The 18,182-nt window shown below is 48.3% G+C and overlaps 2 protein-coding genes and 1 non-coding gene across 4 annotated transcripts in view; 2 read left to right on the plus strand and 1 right to left on the minus strand.

The window, feature by feature from the left end:
• The window catches only part of LOC135819861 (WW domain-containing oxidoreductase-like), an 11,292-nt gene extending 9,223 nt beyond the window's left edge, over nucleotides 1–2,069 (minus strand). The window contains exon 1 of the mRNA XM_065333144.1: nucleotides 1,648–2,069. Within this exon, the coding sequence (XP_065189216.1) occupies nucleotides 1,648–1,806 (159 nt within the window). The 5' untranslated portion in view covers nucleotides 1,807–2,069. The remainder of the gene's footprint in view (nucleotides 1–1,647) is intronic.
• A 3,973-nt stretch (nucleotides 2,070–6,042) lies between these two features.
• Nucleotides 6,043–15,089, plus strand: LOC135819862 (uncharacterized). 2 transcript variants are annotated; one of them, XM_065333145.1, is made up of 6 exons: nucleotides 6,043–6,260; nucleotides 8,685–8,805; nucleotides 9,547–9,999; nucleotides 10,564–10,808; nucleotides 12,605–12,699; nucleotides 14,610–15,089. In XM_065333145.1, exons 1-6 carry the CDS (start codon nucleotides 6,114–6,116, stop codon nucleotides 14,851–14,853), a joined length of 1,305 nt encoding a protein of 434 aa, XP_065189217.1. In that variant the 5' UTR covers nucleotides 6,043–6,113; the 3' UTR covers nucleotides 14,854–15,089. The 2 variants fall into 2 exon arrangements, with proteins under 2 accessions (XP_065189217.1, XP_065189218.1); XM_065333146.1 differs by having other exon boundaries at nucleotides 14,551–14,673.
• A 2,095-nt stretch (nucleotides 15,090–17,184) lies between these two features.
• On the plus strand, nucleotides 17,185–17,256 carry Trnae-cuc (transfer RNA glutamic acid (anticodon CUC)). The gene has a single exon. It is a non-coding gene; the product is annotated as a tRNA-Glu (tRNA).
• Nucleotides 17,257–18,182: the final 926 nt, after the last annotated feature.

The raw sequence follows: 18,182 nt of genomic DNA on the forward strand, positions 1-18,182 counted from the left end.
ATACAGCACATGACATATTATGACATAATGCTATTATCATTGTTGCAATGGTGACATACACAGTGTGACCTCAAAGACAATAGGGATCGAGAGCGATGGCGTCAGAAGTCGTTATAAGTCAAAGTCTAACGACAAATACCAACTTTTGGATTCACTCCGCCCATTGAGAAGCACGAGATGTGGTGGTTGGATGCCTCGTGTTGCACGTACATGTACATGTGATTTTTTCAGTACCAGGAGCAATCCCTGACAGGGAGGTCCCAGTCCAAGCACTGTCTGCCGATGTGTCACAATGCTGTGAATGAAAACCAAACAAACCGCCGTGTATGGATCCATGCAAAGACTGGACGGCCAAGTGAATCCCAAAAGTCGGTGGTGTCATTACAGGCTCCGTGCTGCATGGCTGTCGCACTGCCTGTGACATTTTTCAGCCCCTATACTGGAATGAGCAATGGTGCAGACTTCATTGAAAAAGAAAGCAAGAGAGCAAGAAAAACATTTCTTTGACCGTCGGAAAGCAGTAGCAGATTGGTGCGACAAGGGTCTGACCGTTCCTGCATTTGTATCGCGCTTGCTATTGACACACACCATCGTTGTTTGAAACTTGAAAGGTTGGTCTTAGCACTGGGCCAGCCTTTCAACCAACTGGTAAGACTAGTTCTGCATGGCCCGGGTTCTTGTCTCTCCATGGGATAAAACACGGCACCAGTCATGGTGACTCAGGCGCGTGCGCCGGTGCCCTTCAAGGGGGGTTTCCGGGGGACGTCCCCGGGAATATTTTCAAAAAATGAAGCAAAATCCTGCATTTTGAGCGAAAAAGGGGGGTTTCGGGCACCCAGGAACCCATACGGGGCACGCGCCTGGGTGTATACAAGATAAACATGGTGTACTGTAAGTCTGCAAATATTCGACCCATTCAAACTTCGGCCTCCCAGGTCTAAAACACACTTCGGCTGCAACGGATTTCCGACCTGTACTGCTGCTGCCTGTATACACTGTCACACTGAACCTTGCAGAACAAAATTTCGCCTGCAACACATTTTCGGCCAAATATGCGGTGCGCTAGCGATGCGCTAGCCAGTCACTCTGCATGCATGTACACAGTGCACATAAGCGGTTCCGCGGTTTTTTGTTGTTAGCACCCATAATCGGTTCCGGATGTGGCTAATGGGGTTGCTCGGCACTTGTGCCAGTGGTTGTATACGTTGTTGCTGTATACTTTATTTTAATAGTGGAAATCAAAACAGGCATGATGCCTAATAAGCAATAACAATGGACCAACGGTGTGGTTGTGAGACTTATCCACTCACCCCCACCGTTAGGCGCTGGACATGATGCCGCTAGGGTTTACCGGGTGTTAGCGGCCGTCGTGAGTTCCCTTCGGGAACGGACACGATAATTTACTTCTTTTTTTTACTACTTTTTATCGGTTCCGGAATTCTGCTGACTCATCATTATGACTTCTTTCGCATGCCGGTAGCATCTATCCTGGCTGACACATCATTTTAATTCTATGGTTTCCAAATATTAATTCCAAATCAATCCCGCGGATGCAGATATGCTGCAGTACTCTGCTACTCGGTGGTAGCGTGCCTGCACACAGCGCTGGCGGGGTATCTACCGTGATCTACTGTCTGTCCCTCTTACCTGCTCTGCTCTGCTCTGTGATCTGCAGGCCATGATGACCTTGGCCCCCATCCTGGCCAGGGCTTTCGTAGTCTCATAGCCTGTACCAGAGTTAGCACCGGTTACGATTGCAACACGACCACTCAGGTCCACTCTAGTGTACGACAAATTAGCGCCCATGACTCGATTTCTGGCGAGCTAGCGAGCAACAGCATCGGCAGAGGGAATTATGTCAGGCGCAACTACAGACTGTGCCTATTTATGGGGGCCTTTCCTGCTGATCTGACTTCCCCGTATGGTGGGACTGCAGCTGAGGCCGTGAGGGATTGCGGACCGTCTCACCGTTGCTTAATGCTTCATGCGTGACTTATTTCCGACTCAGCCTCCGACCTTCCAAAACTTACTTACTTGCAAAAGGCCAACCCTGTGGATTAATTTTTGTGACTGGTCTGGGGTCAACTAAAAAAATGAATGACAGCTAGCAGCGATGTTTTTCGTCGTTTGTCGCCTGCGGTGGTTGGTGGTAGATCTACTAGATTTACTGAGACTGATCTGAGTAGATCTACGAGTACTCATTTTTTTGTACTCTTCACACAATGATAGTACCGGTAGTATGTACATGCGTGGAGAAGGAGTAGAATCTGCACCGTTGCCGGAGTTGGACCGGCTAGCGCGTTTGCCTTTGGCAAACTTACTTTGGTGCTTGATTTTGTTGCTGCCGGCTCGTAGATCTACAAGTACCCATTATCCATATAAAAATCGCTCTGTGAGCGGTTCTGAAAAACCTTTACTGGTACTGCCCCGTCGTAAAAGTAAGAAATTAGAACTGGCCCATTGTCCCCCCAAATGCGAACTGATCCACCTAAATCGCGAATGACGGGACCCGAACGCACCAGTAGCACGAGGTCGGGAGGGCACAGGATCACGGCAATTATCATAGGGTATACCAGTATTAGTAGTAGAATTTATTATTTTGATAGGGAAGCCTACCGCTAGTACAGTACATACTACATGGCCTATGGTCCGGACCAACGTCCCCATCTGCATCCACAGGTAGGAACCTCGTGCTACTGGTGCGTTCGGGTCCCGTCATTCGCGATTTAGGTGGATCAGTTCGCATTTGGGGGGACAATGGGCCAGTTCTAATTTCTTACTTTTACGACGGGGCAGTACCAGTAAAGGTTTTTCAGAACCGCTCACAGAGCGATTTTTATATGGATAATTTCAGCTCTTTTTCCGTTCCCTCCCCACCCCAACCCCGAAGGTAAACAAATACATGATGACCACGCACGCAATGTACTGTATGTAGCCATGCGACTGCAATAACACACTGATACATACCAGCCCTCCCCGCCTCGCTACCCCGCACACAGATACACAAACATGTGTATGCACACGGCACACACACGTGGCCACGCACACATACGCACATGCACACGACACAAACAGGAAATTCTTCATGTATAATGCCATGCAAAGCAGTGGCCACCGTACTTGAGGAAGTCAGTTGTGAAACAAAAATAATTCAACTACAGCGTGTAGACAAGCTGACGGCCAAAGCACAACATAGCAAACATGACATTTGCCCAAGGATTGCAGTTTGCAGACCATGCCATGGAAGCAACGAATACAGAATGTAATATCATACAAAGTGACAAGCAAGGACGTGGCCATCATACACCAGAAACTTGCAGAAAGTCACATATCCAACAGATAGAGAAGTGAACAGCAATCTGATACAGCCCACACAGGACAAAGCGGACCTGATACTCGTCCCAGGATCGCAAGTGGCAAACCCTTTTCAATGCATAACATGCAGCACCAGGTGTACGTTAGACGCATGAACATCTGACCGTGTCGCCAGCATACAATGTCATCACATGTTTACCCCACAAGTTACGCACATGCACAGTAGAAGCACAATGAAAGCAATGGAAAAGTACGATGTGGTTGCTGAAGCATCTTCACACTTCAAATTCAGACTTCAATGTGGTCGTCACGGGATGATATACCTGCAAGATACAAGTGATGAAGAAAGAAAGCAGAAGGTCGTGAGGTAGGCTATGAGACACCACAAACGGTTCACCTACATGTCTGTTCAGGGCTAGTGCACTCACACGGAGAATTGTCATAATCGAGCATTTCCCAAACTGAGAAGTGCAATGAAATCCACTTGCATGCACAGGAGCAATTTTGCAATAATTATTATGATGCGCAATTCGACACGATCTGCGATGCTGCGTGCGATGTGCCCTGCTGTCATGATAGTGACAGTCACCGCGGTATGTTTTGTCAACGTCGCCCGTGCACTCTTCTGTCAAGTCCAAAGTGCTCACATACTTGGCAATGTTTTTGCAGTGATTAACTTTTATCCTAGTTATGTCACGGGTAACTTTAATGAAGTACCCGCAGGCCGTGTCGATCTGCACATCGTCCACTCTCTCATGTACTTGGCCTGCTTTGTCTGTGTATCCATTTCATGTGCGATCCACAAAATCGACTAGACAGTGGGTGCAATACGCTCTCTACCTGAAGACGTTCTTCTGGCGACATCTCGCCATGTACTTGGCCTGGCTTTGTCTGTGTATCCATTTCATGTTCGATCAACAAAATCTCAATGCACTACAGAGACTAGACAGTGGGTGCAATACGCTCTCTATCTGAAGACGTGAACCATTAAATTTTTTTTGGAAAAGTTATACGTACACCTGAAACGTAATGAAGTACAGGAATAGAGAGAGTGACTACAATACGCTCTCGACCTGATAATAGTGATAACGTGAGTACAAGACACTCTCCACCTGATAACGTGTTAGAAGGTAACATGTCTACAGTCCCACCGTACCCTTCCGACACGACTGTAGACCATTACATTTTTTTGAGAAGTTATACGTACACCTTAAACGTAATGAAGTACAGGAATAGAGAGAGTGACTACAATACGCTCTCGACCTGATAACGTGAGTACAAGACACTCTCCACCTGATAACGTGTTAGTAGAAGGTAACAGGTCTACAGTCCCACCGTACCCTTCATCATTCCTCATTCACCATCGCGCGATACCCTGGCACACACTGGCAACATATCAATCGGGTGCCTTACCGTCGTCTAGAGGAGACGTCTTCGCAGCAATATTTTCCCTCCTGCGCATTCAGTCGCCGACGCGACAGCGTTCACGGGGCCGTTCCAGTTGCGGAAGACATTCGATTCATCGGGCCAATTCAGAAACAGGGCCGTGGACACACAGGGGGCAGAGGAGAGACATTGTTAGTGGACAAGAAATATGCAGTGGCAAGTGGCGAGTGCCGCATGGATGTCAAGTTGTCATGCACAATTCAGCTATTACTTACGGTCCAGTTAGTCCTGCCATTGCTCGCTCGTCCTGGTTCCTCCTCGTTCGTCTTCCTGCACGTCTGCACTTCTCCTTCCCCACCGTTGGCTTTGCGGTACGGGGGTGCCGGAAGGAATTCCCACCATGTATCCATATGGCCATGTACATGAAGTCCCACCATGACTCTCCATGTACATGTCCACGGCCACGTCAGCAGTTTGTACAGTACCGGAAGGAGTTCCCACGATGCCTCCAAAGGCCTAGAGCGGACGTCTTTGCAGCAATTCTTTTCGCCCTGCGCATTCAGTTCGCCGACGATGTCTCCAAAGGCAAAGGCCTAGAGCCTAGTAGAGGGGACGTCTTTGCAGCAATTCTTTTCACCCTAGTACCCTGCACATTCACCCCGCCGACACGACAGCGTTTACGGGGCCGTTCCAGGTGCAAAAGGTCCACGTCAGCAGTTCTCAACTATTTCGCGTACGGGATAGTCGCCGCGACAGCGTTTAAGGGGTCGTTCCAGGTGCAAAAGGTATCCATCAATGGCACTTTGCAGTATGGGGTACGGAAAAGGGGCCTCCTCGTTCGACTTCGTCGACTTCTGCAGTTCTCCTTCCCGTCAGGGGTACCGAAAGGGGCCTCCTCGCAGTTGTCCTTGCCGTCAGGTCCACGTCATGCAGTTCTCAACTATTTCGCGTACGGGATAGTCGTCTTTGTCGTACGCGACATCGGCGTTTACCGGGTGGCATTGGCACAAAGCAGACCGTTGACGGGGTCACGTGTCAAAAAAGTATCAACAACGTGTCGACTATTTAAAGTGTCAACCACGTGTATAGCGGTACACTCAGCGGTACACTAATTCTCGTGCCATTCTCGTGTCACAAAACTGGAACATCGAGTACCAGTGCAGTATGGAAAGGCTTCAGACAGGAAGCCTTTCCAATGCAATGATGCATTGCAAGTACCGGTACGTACGCGGTATGTACATTTTTTTATAATCCGACGCCAATGAGGCGCCGGATCCGACCGCACCCCGCGAAAAGCGAAAATTGTAAAACCCATCTTTCATTCAAACCAAATCAAGGAAGGCTCAGTCACGAGTCAGTGGGTGGATATTTCTCCCAGATAAATTAATACTAGACAGTAATTGGATAGTACGATGAAGTCGTCCAAACGGCCTTGGTACTCCAGAAAGTCACCTGGTGCCTCATCATATGGTGGAAAGACCACGACCAGCTCTTCAAAGCAGACCCCGGAGAAAGGCGGACAGCAACAGGCCACGCTCTCCAAATTCTTCAACGTGAAGGTGAGCGGCATCCAGACGGGATTGGGACGTTGTGAATCCCAGCTAGCAGTACTGTATGCTTCTCGACCGTTCCTCTGTGATGAGTAGAGACTTGCTCGTAGGAAAAATGGTGTACATCCTGTAGCGTTCATGTCGTTTTCGTGACTGAAAATGATTCCGGGAAAATCAAGCATAATAATTTTCGTGAATTCGAACAGAAAATTTAATATATACCAATGCAGTACAGTTTGTACAACTAAGGCTGCGTTTACACGACAACGCACGGCCAGTTTTCCGTTTTCAGTCCCGCATTTCTTTTTTCGTTTTCGTGCGTTTACACGATCAAAGCTGATCCGAGGTGGTCTCCGTTTGTACAAGTATCGTTTTCGTGCGTCTACACGGGACGTGACGGGAGCAAAGGATCCGCAAAAGTTCGTCATGTGCCAAGTGTTGTCGTGGAAGCACCGATCACACTCAAGCAATAATAGACACTTTGCACAATAAGCGAGAGGGGTCGAGACGGGGCATGCTGTGCAGGCGCTGCACACTTGGCATGCAACCAGCATGCATGGTTTGCTGCAGGACGTGATCAAATTTCCTGTGACAGGCTGTGTTTTCACGGTCCCGACGCGATGTTCATGTATGTACTCCCCAGCCTTTTTTCATTTGAAGTTTTTTAGTTTAGAAGGAAGAAGTTTCGAAATGCTTTCCAAGGACCACTGCTGGGTTCTTGTTTGCACCAACCGTCATCCCTAACGTTAGTCTAAGGAACCCACTTGTCTTTCCATGCGTTCCCTGGTGATGCTGGCATTCCACACTCTGGAATCCTGGCTATCTGGCGAGAAGAGGGCCGCAGTGCATGCGATATCGTTCACAGTGTTGTGCTCGGAACACTTTGTCCATGACGACTTTCATCCTTGCTTTTGCTAAGATAATGAACGCCCTGCCAAGAGACTCTGGAGCTTGAGAAAAAGGCAAGACGCATCCCTGTCTTCGCTATTGGAAGATCGACTGCTTGCTGGCGCTGCTCGAGCTGCTGATGTTGAAGTGGAGAGAGACGCAGCCTCATCGCTCAGGTGTGCGGAGAAAGTCATCTGAGTTCGAGCTGTGGCTGCGTGCACGATATGACCGACTTTCACATTATGCACATAGCCACCAAAGTAAAACTCGTGGACACACGGGCTTGTTCACTAGTACTACTCCATCAGCTCCCTCTTCACTGTCGTCGGCGACTTGCCCCTGCGTTGGAGACGAGCACGCATGGTGTGGCACTCACTCTGGGAAACAGAGGTTCATCACTCATCCACTGGGAGTCGGACGCATGAAATGTTGGGCATGATGAAGGTACACTCGAGGAAGTGGTGCCCTTCTTAGTTCTAGGAGCATCAGGGTTCTGCATAGAGAAGTGTTCTCTACATCGACAGAGGAGAGAAGGTAGAGAAACGAAAAATATTTCAATCTACAGTAATCCGAAATATCCACTGAATGCGGAAAACTTACCGCTCCAACGACTCCTTCTTTTTCCAGACAGATACGCACCCTCATTCAGCAGAAAACTGTTCAGTTCCTTCACAGACCATTCTTTATTTGACAGTTCGTCCACGGGTTCCACAGCCATCGATGGCAAACCACTCGACACTCTCCCCTCCATCTCCAAAATGGAAAAATACATTGTTCCACCATGCTCAACAACTGATACTCTGCACAAAAATCGAAGAGGATGCCCCGTCTCGGATCACGTGACCGTTATTGTGCAAAGGGTCTATTGAGAACAGGCCACAAAACAATACTCGTCACATGATGAAAATTATAAAAACAATTTTTTGGATTGTCGGATCCGTGTAAACGGCCGAAAACGAAACACACGTGCCGGAAACGAGGCTAGCATACCGTTTCGACTATTTACAAACCCAAATTTATCCGGCAGAACATTTCCGTTTTCAAATTCTTCCACCTTGGCCAGCGTTTTGGTTTTCTTCCGTTTTGGTGTACAACTTTTACGTTTTGCTCTTTGTACCGTGTAAATGAACCATGCATCCGAAAGGATTTTCTTGCGTTTTCACCCCCAGCGTTGTCGTGTAAACGCAGCCTAAATCCATGCTTCGATTCGGCCGAGTGAATGAGGTCGCGTTCAGGCGTGCTCTGGCTCAGATGAGTATGTAACTCCTAAACTAACTGCACTGGTTGTGCATGTCAGCAGATGTGCAACAGAAAGCCGTAGAGGAAACACGTGCTTGTGCGTCTTGTACATATCCATGTCATCATGTGTGTGTGTGTGTGTGTGTGTGTGTGTGTGTGTGTGTGTGTGTGTGTGTGTGTGTGTGTGTGTGTGTGCATGTGTGCGTGGGTGCGTGCGTGGGTGCATGCGTGCATGCATGCGTGTGCGTGTGTGTGTGTGTGTATGTGTGTGCACGTGGGAATGCAACCCTTCCTCTTTCTCGACAGCCTCCGTCAACACCGGTGGCGGCAACAGCAGCAGCAAAAACATCAGCTGTTCAAGTATATGTAGTGTATGATGGTGGTGGTAGTCATGACAACAGCAGCAATGGCAGTCATCCTGTTGCAGGTAGGAAGTGTACATGTATACATGCATGTGTGCATCTATAGACAGCAGTACTAACTACAGGAGAATAGCGTTTGTCTTTGAGACGCACATTGTTCAGACAGTAGAGAGGTTCCACGTAACGTAATTACATTAGTAAAAAACGTAGTCGATCTACGGAACGTCTTACGTAAACTGCATGCGCATCTGTGTTCCGCCATACAGAGTTTTCAAATCACGTAGCTGCCCTTGGCAACTCCGAACGCAGCAGTGTACGACCAGATCGACCTGGGGAGGGAGTCATAAGTTTGTGCCCCAATCCACTTACGGACCAGCTACGTTATCACAGCCCTATCTACGTACTCTATGTAGACAACTTTCCGTAAGTGGAGTGCAAACTCGCGATTTCACGGTTTTTTCCTGCCCACTAACGTAGTGCGGAACCTCTCTAATGTTGAGATATTGTTCAGAAGGTTGGTTGGGGATTGGCTGTATATTGTAGCATGCGCGTAGCGTGTATCTTGCTGTATCTTGTAGCACATGCATCTACATGTGCTACAAGATACAGTATAGTAGCTGAAAAATGTACTTACCTTCTGCGTACGTGTGTGTGTGCGTGCATGTGTGTGTGTGTGTGTGTGTGTGTGTGTGTGTGTGTGTATGTGTGTGTGTGTATGTGTATGTGTGTGTGTGTGTGTGTGTGTGTGCACGCGTACGTATGTGTACTTGAATGCTCATGTCCACGCGCATGCACTCGTCATTTAGCATCTGCAGAGCTTGCACCTGCCACGCTGACTCGCCTGCAGCGTTTCCAGCAGTGCATGCCATTGCAAAGCGGCGCATCGTCCACCACATCGGCATCCTCCTCCAGCTCCAGTTCCAGCCGTGCTTGCCAGCAGGCCGCATGTGCTAAAGGCTCAAGCCTACGGCTGTCTGGTTCACTGGAGGCTGGCGCGAGTGACGGCAGAGCTGATGATGTAGTGGAGAGCCCTACCCGTGCTGCTGCTGCTGCTGCTGCTGCTGCTGCTGCTGCTGCTACGACTGTTACCGGTACCTGTACTGGTGGCGATGAAGATGGTGATGATGATGATGACCTGGTGTTGGTGAGCTCGACCACGCCGCGAAGTCGATCGCAGCCAGTGGCTTCTCCTCCGGCCAAGCGTGTGCGGCGGCCAGCTTCATCTGCATCGTCGTCGTCGTCAACGTCGGATATCAAAGGTGGGAGCGATACGCGTGTCAAGCGTGTGTGTGTGTGTGTGTGTGTGTGTGTGTGTGTGTGTGTGTGTGTGTGTGTGTGTGTACAGGACAGTCTATGGCCAAAGAACTGGGAGGGGGTCAGCCTCCTAGCCTAGACCGTTCTTATTTTCATGTATTACAGTCTATGCACTGTTGGGTCACCGTATATACATTGGTATGCTGTGCTTGGTGAAATTCTAGCCTGGTCGTTCTTCAGTGCCCGGCGGTACTGTATGCATGCACCCAATTCCCAATCTCCTAGTTTGGGATGCAGGAGTTACAACTCAATGTGTTGTGTACTAGAACGTCGGGCTGTGTTCTATCACGCGCACACATTAATTTAGAAACCTGGCCAGATTATGTAAAACCTGGCCAAAAAGCAAATTCCTTTGTGCTTGGCTTTTCCGCTCTTGAATGTACTCGTATGCAGGGAACTTCACTCTGGTCTTCAAGGAAGAATGTGTAATTGTTGAATGTTTCTATCAGTTTACGTGTATGCGCATACTCATCTCTCCTGTTGGTGTTTTTGTGTTTGTTTGTTGGCAGCTTCCATTGTCGCATTTTCGTCCCCCGCCAGTCACGTTTCCACGCCGGTGTCTTCAAGGACGCTATTGTCTCCGTCCTCGGTATCATCACGGCTGACCTCTTCGCCATCGTCCAGCAGCTGTGCTAAGGGTTCGCCGTACACACCGCTTGAGAAGCAGTACATGGCGATACGCGACGCGAACCCCGGCGTACTGCTCATGGTCGAGTGCGGGTACAAGTTCCGCTTCTTTGGCGAGGATGCCGAGGTAGGGTGCTCGTCGGCGAGCGTTTCTACGTGTGTGAGCATGCCATGTGCTACAGTAAGAGATGAAGAAACAGGCAGACAGAGACAGATGGACAGACAGACAGAGATGGACAGACAGACAGACAGACAGACAGACAGACAGACAGACAGACAGACAGACAGACAGACAGACAGACAGACAGACAGACAGACAGACAGAGAGAGAGAGAGAGAGAGAGAGAGAGAGAGAGAGAGAGAGAGAGAGAGAGAGAGAGAGAGAGAGAGAGAGAGAGAGAGAGAGAGAGGGAGGGAGGGAGGGAGGGAGGGAGAGAGAGAGAGAGAGAGAGAGAGAGAGAGAGAGAGAGAGAGAGAGAGAGAGAGAGAGAGAGAGAGAGAGAGAGAGAGAGAGAGAGAGAGAGAGAGAGAAAGGGGGGGGGGAGAGATGAGAGAAAGAGGGATAAATGAGAGAAAGAGAGAGACAAAGAGAGATGGTTGGTTGGTTGGTTGGTTGGATTTATTTAAAGTCGTACAACAAACAGGCATATCTGCCTCCTTATATGAAGACGACATCTGGCAGTAAAACATTTTAAAGAAAAGAGAAAGGAAAAAAAAGAAGAAGAGAAGATCAAGAATGTATACTGAGCATACAGCTAGCCGGAGACTGAGCACAGCTAGCCTCGGCATGTATCAGAGCATCAGGATTACTACATACTACTAGTACTATACTCAAGATAGGGGAGGGGGGTTGCTGTCATGCTACAGTAAGACAATACGCGTGCAACACACCCTTGAACTGGAGGGGGGACGTGATGTTTCTCGCATCAGGTGGAAGACTGTTCCGAACGCGTGCAGCAGAAAGAGACACGGGATGAGTTCTGGATGGAAGCTGCAGCAGATGTTATTGGGAGCCGCGCGTTTGGCCAGCCCTAGTCGGAGTGACGAAATCTCCAAATAATGCGCTGATCAGCGGCTGCTCCATGGTGGAATGTAGGCACCGGTAGACCAGCGAGCACACTGTCTCACGCAAGAGCTGGTGTACACGAAGCAGGTTGTGTTCCGCATACACGGGAGTCATACGGGTACGGGAGGTAAGGTTGTACACGGCTCGCAGGGCTAGGTTGCATAGGCGTTGAAGTCTCTCTTGATGAGATAAGATGAGAAGCCCAAGAAACGAACAAGGCAGTCGTGGCTGTGAGGGCCGGGGAACGTTTCGCCCTATATTGATGCTTAGATTCTTTCTGTCTTAGAAGTTGTTGTCTTATTACTATTCTGCTGGTTTGGGTGCAATGTTGCTTTCTCACCTAGAGGGTGTATATTTAGCTGCTGCAGTTTCACTGGAAAAGATCGGTTTGTGAATTGGTATGATAGTTCGTGGGAATCCAGTTCCATCTCTGTGTGATATGTTTAGTTGTCCTTGCCCATCTGGCTGGCCGCGTTGTGATCCCTCTACAAAAGGTTGCGTGGCTTGTCTATCTACCATTTTTTTCATCTGTCTGTGTGTGTGTGTGTGTGTGTCTCTCTCTCTCTCTCTCTCTCTCTCTCTCTCTCTCTCTCTCTCTCTCTCTCTCTCTCTCTCTCTCTCTCTCTCTCTCTCTCTCTCTCTCTCTCTCTCTCTCTCTCTCTCTCTCTCTCTCTCTCTCTCTCTCTCTCTCTCTCTCTCTCTCTCTCTCTCTCTCTCTCTCTCTCTCTCTGTGTCTGTCCGTCTGTTTGTGCGTATGGTATTTGTCTGCTGCACTGCTTTCAAGTTTGTGTGTTTGTGTCAAGTTTCACCTATCCTTCCGCCTGTCTGTGACATCTGCTATTGCTATCGGCATGCAGGTTGCAGCTCGTGTTCTCAACATCTTCTGCCACCCGATGCACAACTTCATGAACGCCAGCATACCCGTGCAGCGGCTGCCTGTTCACGTGCGTAGGTACGGTTAGAACTGCTGTGCTCGCTTGTCTCTCATCGTCTTTGGCGTGTAGGCCCGGCGGAACCGGTCCGGTTGGCCGGGCCATGCCTGGACCAACGTTTTGGTCAGGCCATGGCTGGACCAACGTTTTGGTCAGGCCATGGTTGGACCAACGTTTTGGTCAGGCCATGGCTGGACCAACGTTTTGGTCAGGCCATGGTTGGACCAGCGTTTTGGTCAGGCCATGGTTGGACCAGCGTTTTGCCCACCAACATGTGTTTACTGCTGAGGAGGTCATGTGACTACCCTCCATATCATACACAAACTGTATGAAAGTCATGTGACTACCCTCCATATCATACACAAACTGTATGAAAGTCATGTGACTACCCTCCATATCATACACAAACTGTATGAAAGTCATGTGTATACCCTCCATATCATACACAAACTGTATGAAGGTCATGTGACTACCCTCCATATCATACACAAACTGTATGAAAGTCATGTGTATACCCTCCATATCATACACAAACTGTATGAAGGTCATGTGACTACCCTCCATATCATACACAAACTGTATGAAAGTCATGTGTATACCCAGAGGTCTAGCCAGGATTTTATGCCAGCCGGCCAACGTTCTAGTTAAAATGCATCGTTCTGGGGGCTGCGCCCCCAGACCCCCGCCATCAGTCACGTATCCACACAGACACACACACACCACTACAAATCTTTCATTGCAGCTTGCATCTCCTTTCGCTTCGTCCAATTATGGGCATTCATCAGGCAGTTGTGAAAATGTGATTATAGGTAAATAATTAACAAAATATGAAAAAGGAAGCAAACAGCTACATGAGCATGGATCATGTGTTCACCAACGTCATGTCTGCATGCAGTGTACATTGGTCATCTGACAAGACCCAGCCTAGCCACAGCCTGTACACCACCAGAAGCAGCGAACCATGACCCAACCTGTTACATTTTACTGACGTACTCAAGTGCATACTCAAGTGCATTTGAGCTTGATCTCTAGTGAAGAGCTAGCACTGAGCCTGAGTAGCCAGTGCTACGTACTGTACTGTACATACCTACGCCTAGGATATGGGTTGTACTCCACCATCTCCACTCAAGTGCTAGTGCAGTGCACTACAGTCTACATGGGGGTGACTGCATGCAGCTTTGGCTAGATCACTGATACCCTCCATATCATACACAAACTGTATGAAGGTCATGTGACTACCCTCCATATCATACACAAACTGTATGAAAGTCATGTGTATACCCTCCATATCATACACAAACTGAATGAAAGTCATGTGTATACCCTCCATATCATACACAAACTGTATGAAAGTCATGTGACTACCCTCCATATCACATACACAAACTGTATGAAAGTCATGTGTATACCCTCCATATCATACACAAACTGTATGAAAGTCATGTGTATACCCTCCATATCATACACAAACTGTATGAAAGTCATGTGTATACCCCGCTACATATCATACACAAACTGTATGAAAGTCATGTGTATACCCCGCTACATATCATACACAAACTGTATGAAAGTCATGTGTATACCCTCCATATCATACACAAACTGTATGAAAGTCATGTGACTACCCTCCATATCATACACAAACTGTATGAAAGACTAGGGTATGGTCGGATCAATCAAAAACTGCTTGCGCCGGTCCTCTGGTGTCAATAACCGTGCACGCATGTTTGTTTCTTTAGCTGTATTTACTTCACCACAAGCACATGCTGTATCTGCCTTCTCACTGAGCGTATTGCCACAGTTCTCGCAAGAATAATGAACTGTGTGTGTGTGTGTGTGTGTATGTGTGTTTGTATGCCTGTCTTGTTCAGGCTGGTAATGGCAGGTTACAAGGTGTGTGTATGTTTGTTTGTATGCCTGTCTTGTTCAGGCTGGTAATGGCAGGTTACAAGGTGGGTGTAGTGCGGCAGGTGGAGAGCGCGGCACACAAGGCACTCAGTGACAAGAAGGGCGCGCCGTTTGAGAGGAGTCTGAGCGAGCTGTACACGCGAGCAACGCTTATCGGTGAAGATATCCTTCTTGTCCTGCTCTTCCCCCCTCCCACCCCGTCCCCGCGTCTCGGTCACACTCTTACCCTTTTGTGTACTGTGCCCTTCCTCATTCTCATTGCATGAACATCGTAACACAGTTTGTTTGCACTGGCGTCCATGTACTGTTCTGCCAACAAATACTACTCTTGTCTTGAGCCATACATGAGCAACTTCAAAACTTCAATAGCGTGTTCTTGTGGAGTTATCTTGCAGACAAAACAAAGAACAGAAATCAATGAGTAGCAGTGGTGAGGCTTCCTGCAGCTTCATTTATAGGAGGTAGTAGTTTAGAGCTGACTCTCTCTTTCCCATTCACTTTCCCATTCACTTTCCCATTCAGTCTGCAATAGCACCGGACTCGCTTTTGTCAATTCTGACGTTTCGGCAAATTTGATGCCCCCCGCCCCGCCAGTTCTTCTACGACCCGCAGTACTGTACCCCATCAGTCTCCTTTTTGGAATCTTGCTAGAGACCTGTGAGTAAGATTAGGTGTGCCGTCAGTAGTGACTCATCACGAAACACAAGGACGTCCAGTGCAAAGCAACCGTAACTTTTTCTCGTGACAATCATAGCCTTGATGGAATTACTGTCTCCACGTTGCTTGTTTGTTCGTTGACTTTCTCATGATCCTTGTCCATTTCTAGTAGATCTACTCCTTGACCAGTATCCTCCCAGTACAGTTTGACTCGCCGTTACCCACTCAAACTTACAACAAGAACACGACAATGGCAGTGTCACCGCGATCAGCAGGAGCAGCAGCATCGTCGTCATCGCTAGACCGCTACGCTGCTTCGCATGATGGCGGTTCCGGCAGTGAACACAATGTCATCGGTGCTGGTGATGATGTCACCAGTGCTGCTGGCGGCGACGGTGGTCACATGGTGCGCGATGGCTTCGGCGTCAGAGCTGCTGATGGCCAGGCATCGGCTGCTGAGGCATGGTCGAGTACGACCGATAGCTTCATGTTGTTCATCGTCGATGCTGCCAGAGAGGGATCTAAATGCGGAGGTGTCTACAACATCCCGTGACCACCACCACAGCAGCAGCAGCAGCGGCGGCAAGAGGCTTCTGCAGAGCACGTGGCAGTTGTAGTAAGTATCATAATAAGTTTTGAATGCTATCATATTTTCTGCAGTATAAGCCGTACGTACTCGTAGTGTTCTGGGTGGTCTCCTACGTTTCTCGTTGTAGCTTTCTCCAGTGCCGTCGTGTACTGCAGCGGTTGAGTTTTTGTTTACTTGTTTAGGAAGCCTCCCCACTTTTACTTTGTTTAGGGTCGTTTCTATATACAGTGTACAGTGAGTCTATTATGCCTTTGTGTGTGGCCTATGTCTTTTTGCCTTTCTGTACTCTGTCTGGTATGTGTGGTTATGTTTTGTTGGTCTCTCTCTCTCTCTCACTCTCCTCTCTCTCTCTCTCTCTCTCTCTCTCTCTCTCTCTCTCTCTCTCTCTCTCTCTCTCTCTCTCTCTCTCTCTCTCTCTCTCTCTCTCTCTCTCTCTCTCTCTCTCTCTCTCTCTCTCTCCTCCACCACCCTAGCCGTACAACCAGCGACGGGTGATCTTGTCTACTCAGTGTTTGCAGACGATACGTCGCGCACTCAGCTGCTCACACACCTTGCTCACATCGTCCCCTGCGAGCTCATCATTCCTGCAGACCTCGGTGCAAGGAGTAGAGCTGCCATCGCATCTTATTGCAGCAACAGGTACCTATAGTATACACATCATGTACTGGTAATACGTATTAATACGCCCCCAGGGTTCTAGCAAGGTCAAAATAAGTAGAGGTGAGGGGCAGGGGAAGCGGTTACCCTGTAACGCAGTTTTCCATTTTCCAAATTTGTCTTGCCATATAAAAGGCAACGTACGGGCCGAACCCCTGATTTCTCCCCAGACTAAATGTGCCTTTGTGAATCCTCTAGTAATGGCTGTTGACTGTATTTTCGTTGAATGGCATGAGCAAACATGAACATCGACAAATCAGTGGTGGTGGGGAGGGGGGGGGGGGGGGGGGTGGGGGTGGCACTTTTTCACTGGGGGCACTCAATCAGAGTAGGAGGGCGCTGCGCCCCCTTTGTCTATAACCCTGGGCCCCCTTCGGTTGGTGATAATTCCTCCCCAGTAGTGGAAACTGCTAATTTTGTTTTGCGAAAGGAGTGATTCTGCTGAAGTTGAGTTGTGCCAATCGAAAGTTTGCATTCTGTGTGGTATGCGGAATACATGTTCATGTTTTCTGGATACCCAAGTTATGGGCACTTCGGTCTTCCAGCCATTTTTTGGGCGAGTGGAAATATTACTACTCCTTTGTTACTCTCTCTCTCTCTCTCTCTCTCATCTGTGATGTATTTCCTGAACCACTAGCTAGCTGGGTGTTCTGCACTCTTGATGTTCGGAATGTCCTCAGCATTTTATTGTGTCTCCCATATGGTCTAGTGGTTAGGATTCGGCGCTCTCACCGCCGCGGCCCGGGTTCGATTCCCGGTGTGGGAACACTTCTTTTTTTAATGATCTTTTGCATTATGTCAGGAAGGTGGATATTGAAAAAGACATTTACAAGCAGCAATGTAAAGCCGAGACTCATTCACAGTGCCACTTTTTGCGACGCGACATGCGCCATAATTATATACAACACTGGCGGCAAGAAAATGCCTGCCGCGTACTGTCGCAAGGCCACAAGTGGACCAAAGTGCGACTTTTGCGAAATTCATCATCGCAAGTCGCATATCACATCACAGAAAGCGGTATTCTGAATGGGCCTTTAGGTGTTATTCAAGGAGTCCTGCAAGAGGAAGAGTTTTTACGGTGTTTTCTTGAATTTTCTTGGAAAAGATCGTGATTCTGCTAAAATTTGGAGAGGTGTTCCGCTAATATCCTTTGTGAACTTTAGGAGATTCTCCGAAATTCTCCAAGATCCCCGACCTTGAAAGGTGGTTGAAAGATTCCCGTATTTTGGGTCAGCGCGTGCAAACTACTGCAAGATCACGGCCTCTTCGGCGCTTCTCATATGCGGAAAATCTTTGACACCTGCTCCTAAATTATTCCAATTTCTTCGACTTCCAGGACATAATTTCTCCGAGAAGCGAGAGAACATTCGACCGCACTCTTTCAGTACATGGAGGGCGAAGAAAAGGTCGAATTATTAACTCCCGAGGCTGCAGAATGTAAACAAGTTGCTGGAGTTGAATTGTATGTATGATGTTAAGCGCCGGGTGTTCAGGTTGAGTGCAATGGCGCTACGGCTATGCCTTTGGGAAATCCTTTTAAAAATAATAAATACAATACAGTTTCCTCTGAGACAAAAATGCGATAATACTCATAAAAAGGACACACTTCAGGCTCATTACAAACATCTTGAAAGTATACTTGTGAAGACAAAAACTTTCAAGATGTTTGTAATGAGCCTGAAGTGTGTCCTT

This window comes from Sycon ciliatum, chromosome 6 (assembly GCF_964019385.1).
Source record: "Sycon ciliatum chromosome 6, ocSycCili1.1, whole genome shotgun sequence".
NCBI lineage: Eukaryota > Metazoa > Porifera > Calcarea > Leucosolenida > Sycettidae > Sycon > Sycon ciliatum.

Bases quoted from the DNA above. Each gene is read 5' to 3' on its own strand.
- LOC135819862 (XM_065333145.1), top strand. From the start codon at position 6,114: ATGAAGTCGTCCAAACGGCCTTGGTACTCCAGAAAGTCACCTGGTGCC. The intron at 10,000-10,563 runs GTGGGAGCGATA...GTTTGTTGGCAG, and splicing joins GTCAACGTCGGATATCAAAG to CTTCCATTGTCGCATTTTCG. The intron at 10,809-12,604 runs GTAGGGTGCTCG...ATCGGCATGCAG, and splicing joins TCTTTGGCGAGGATGCCGAG to GTTGCAGCTCGTGTTCTCAA.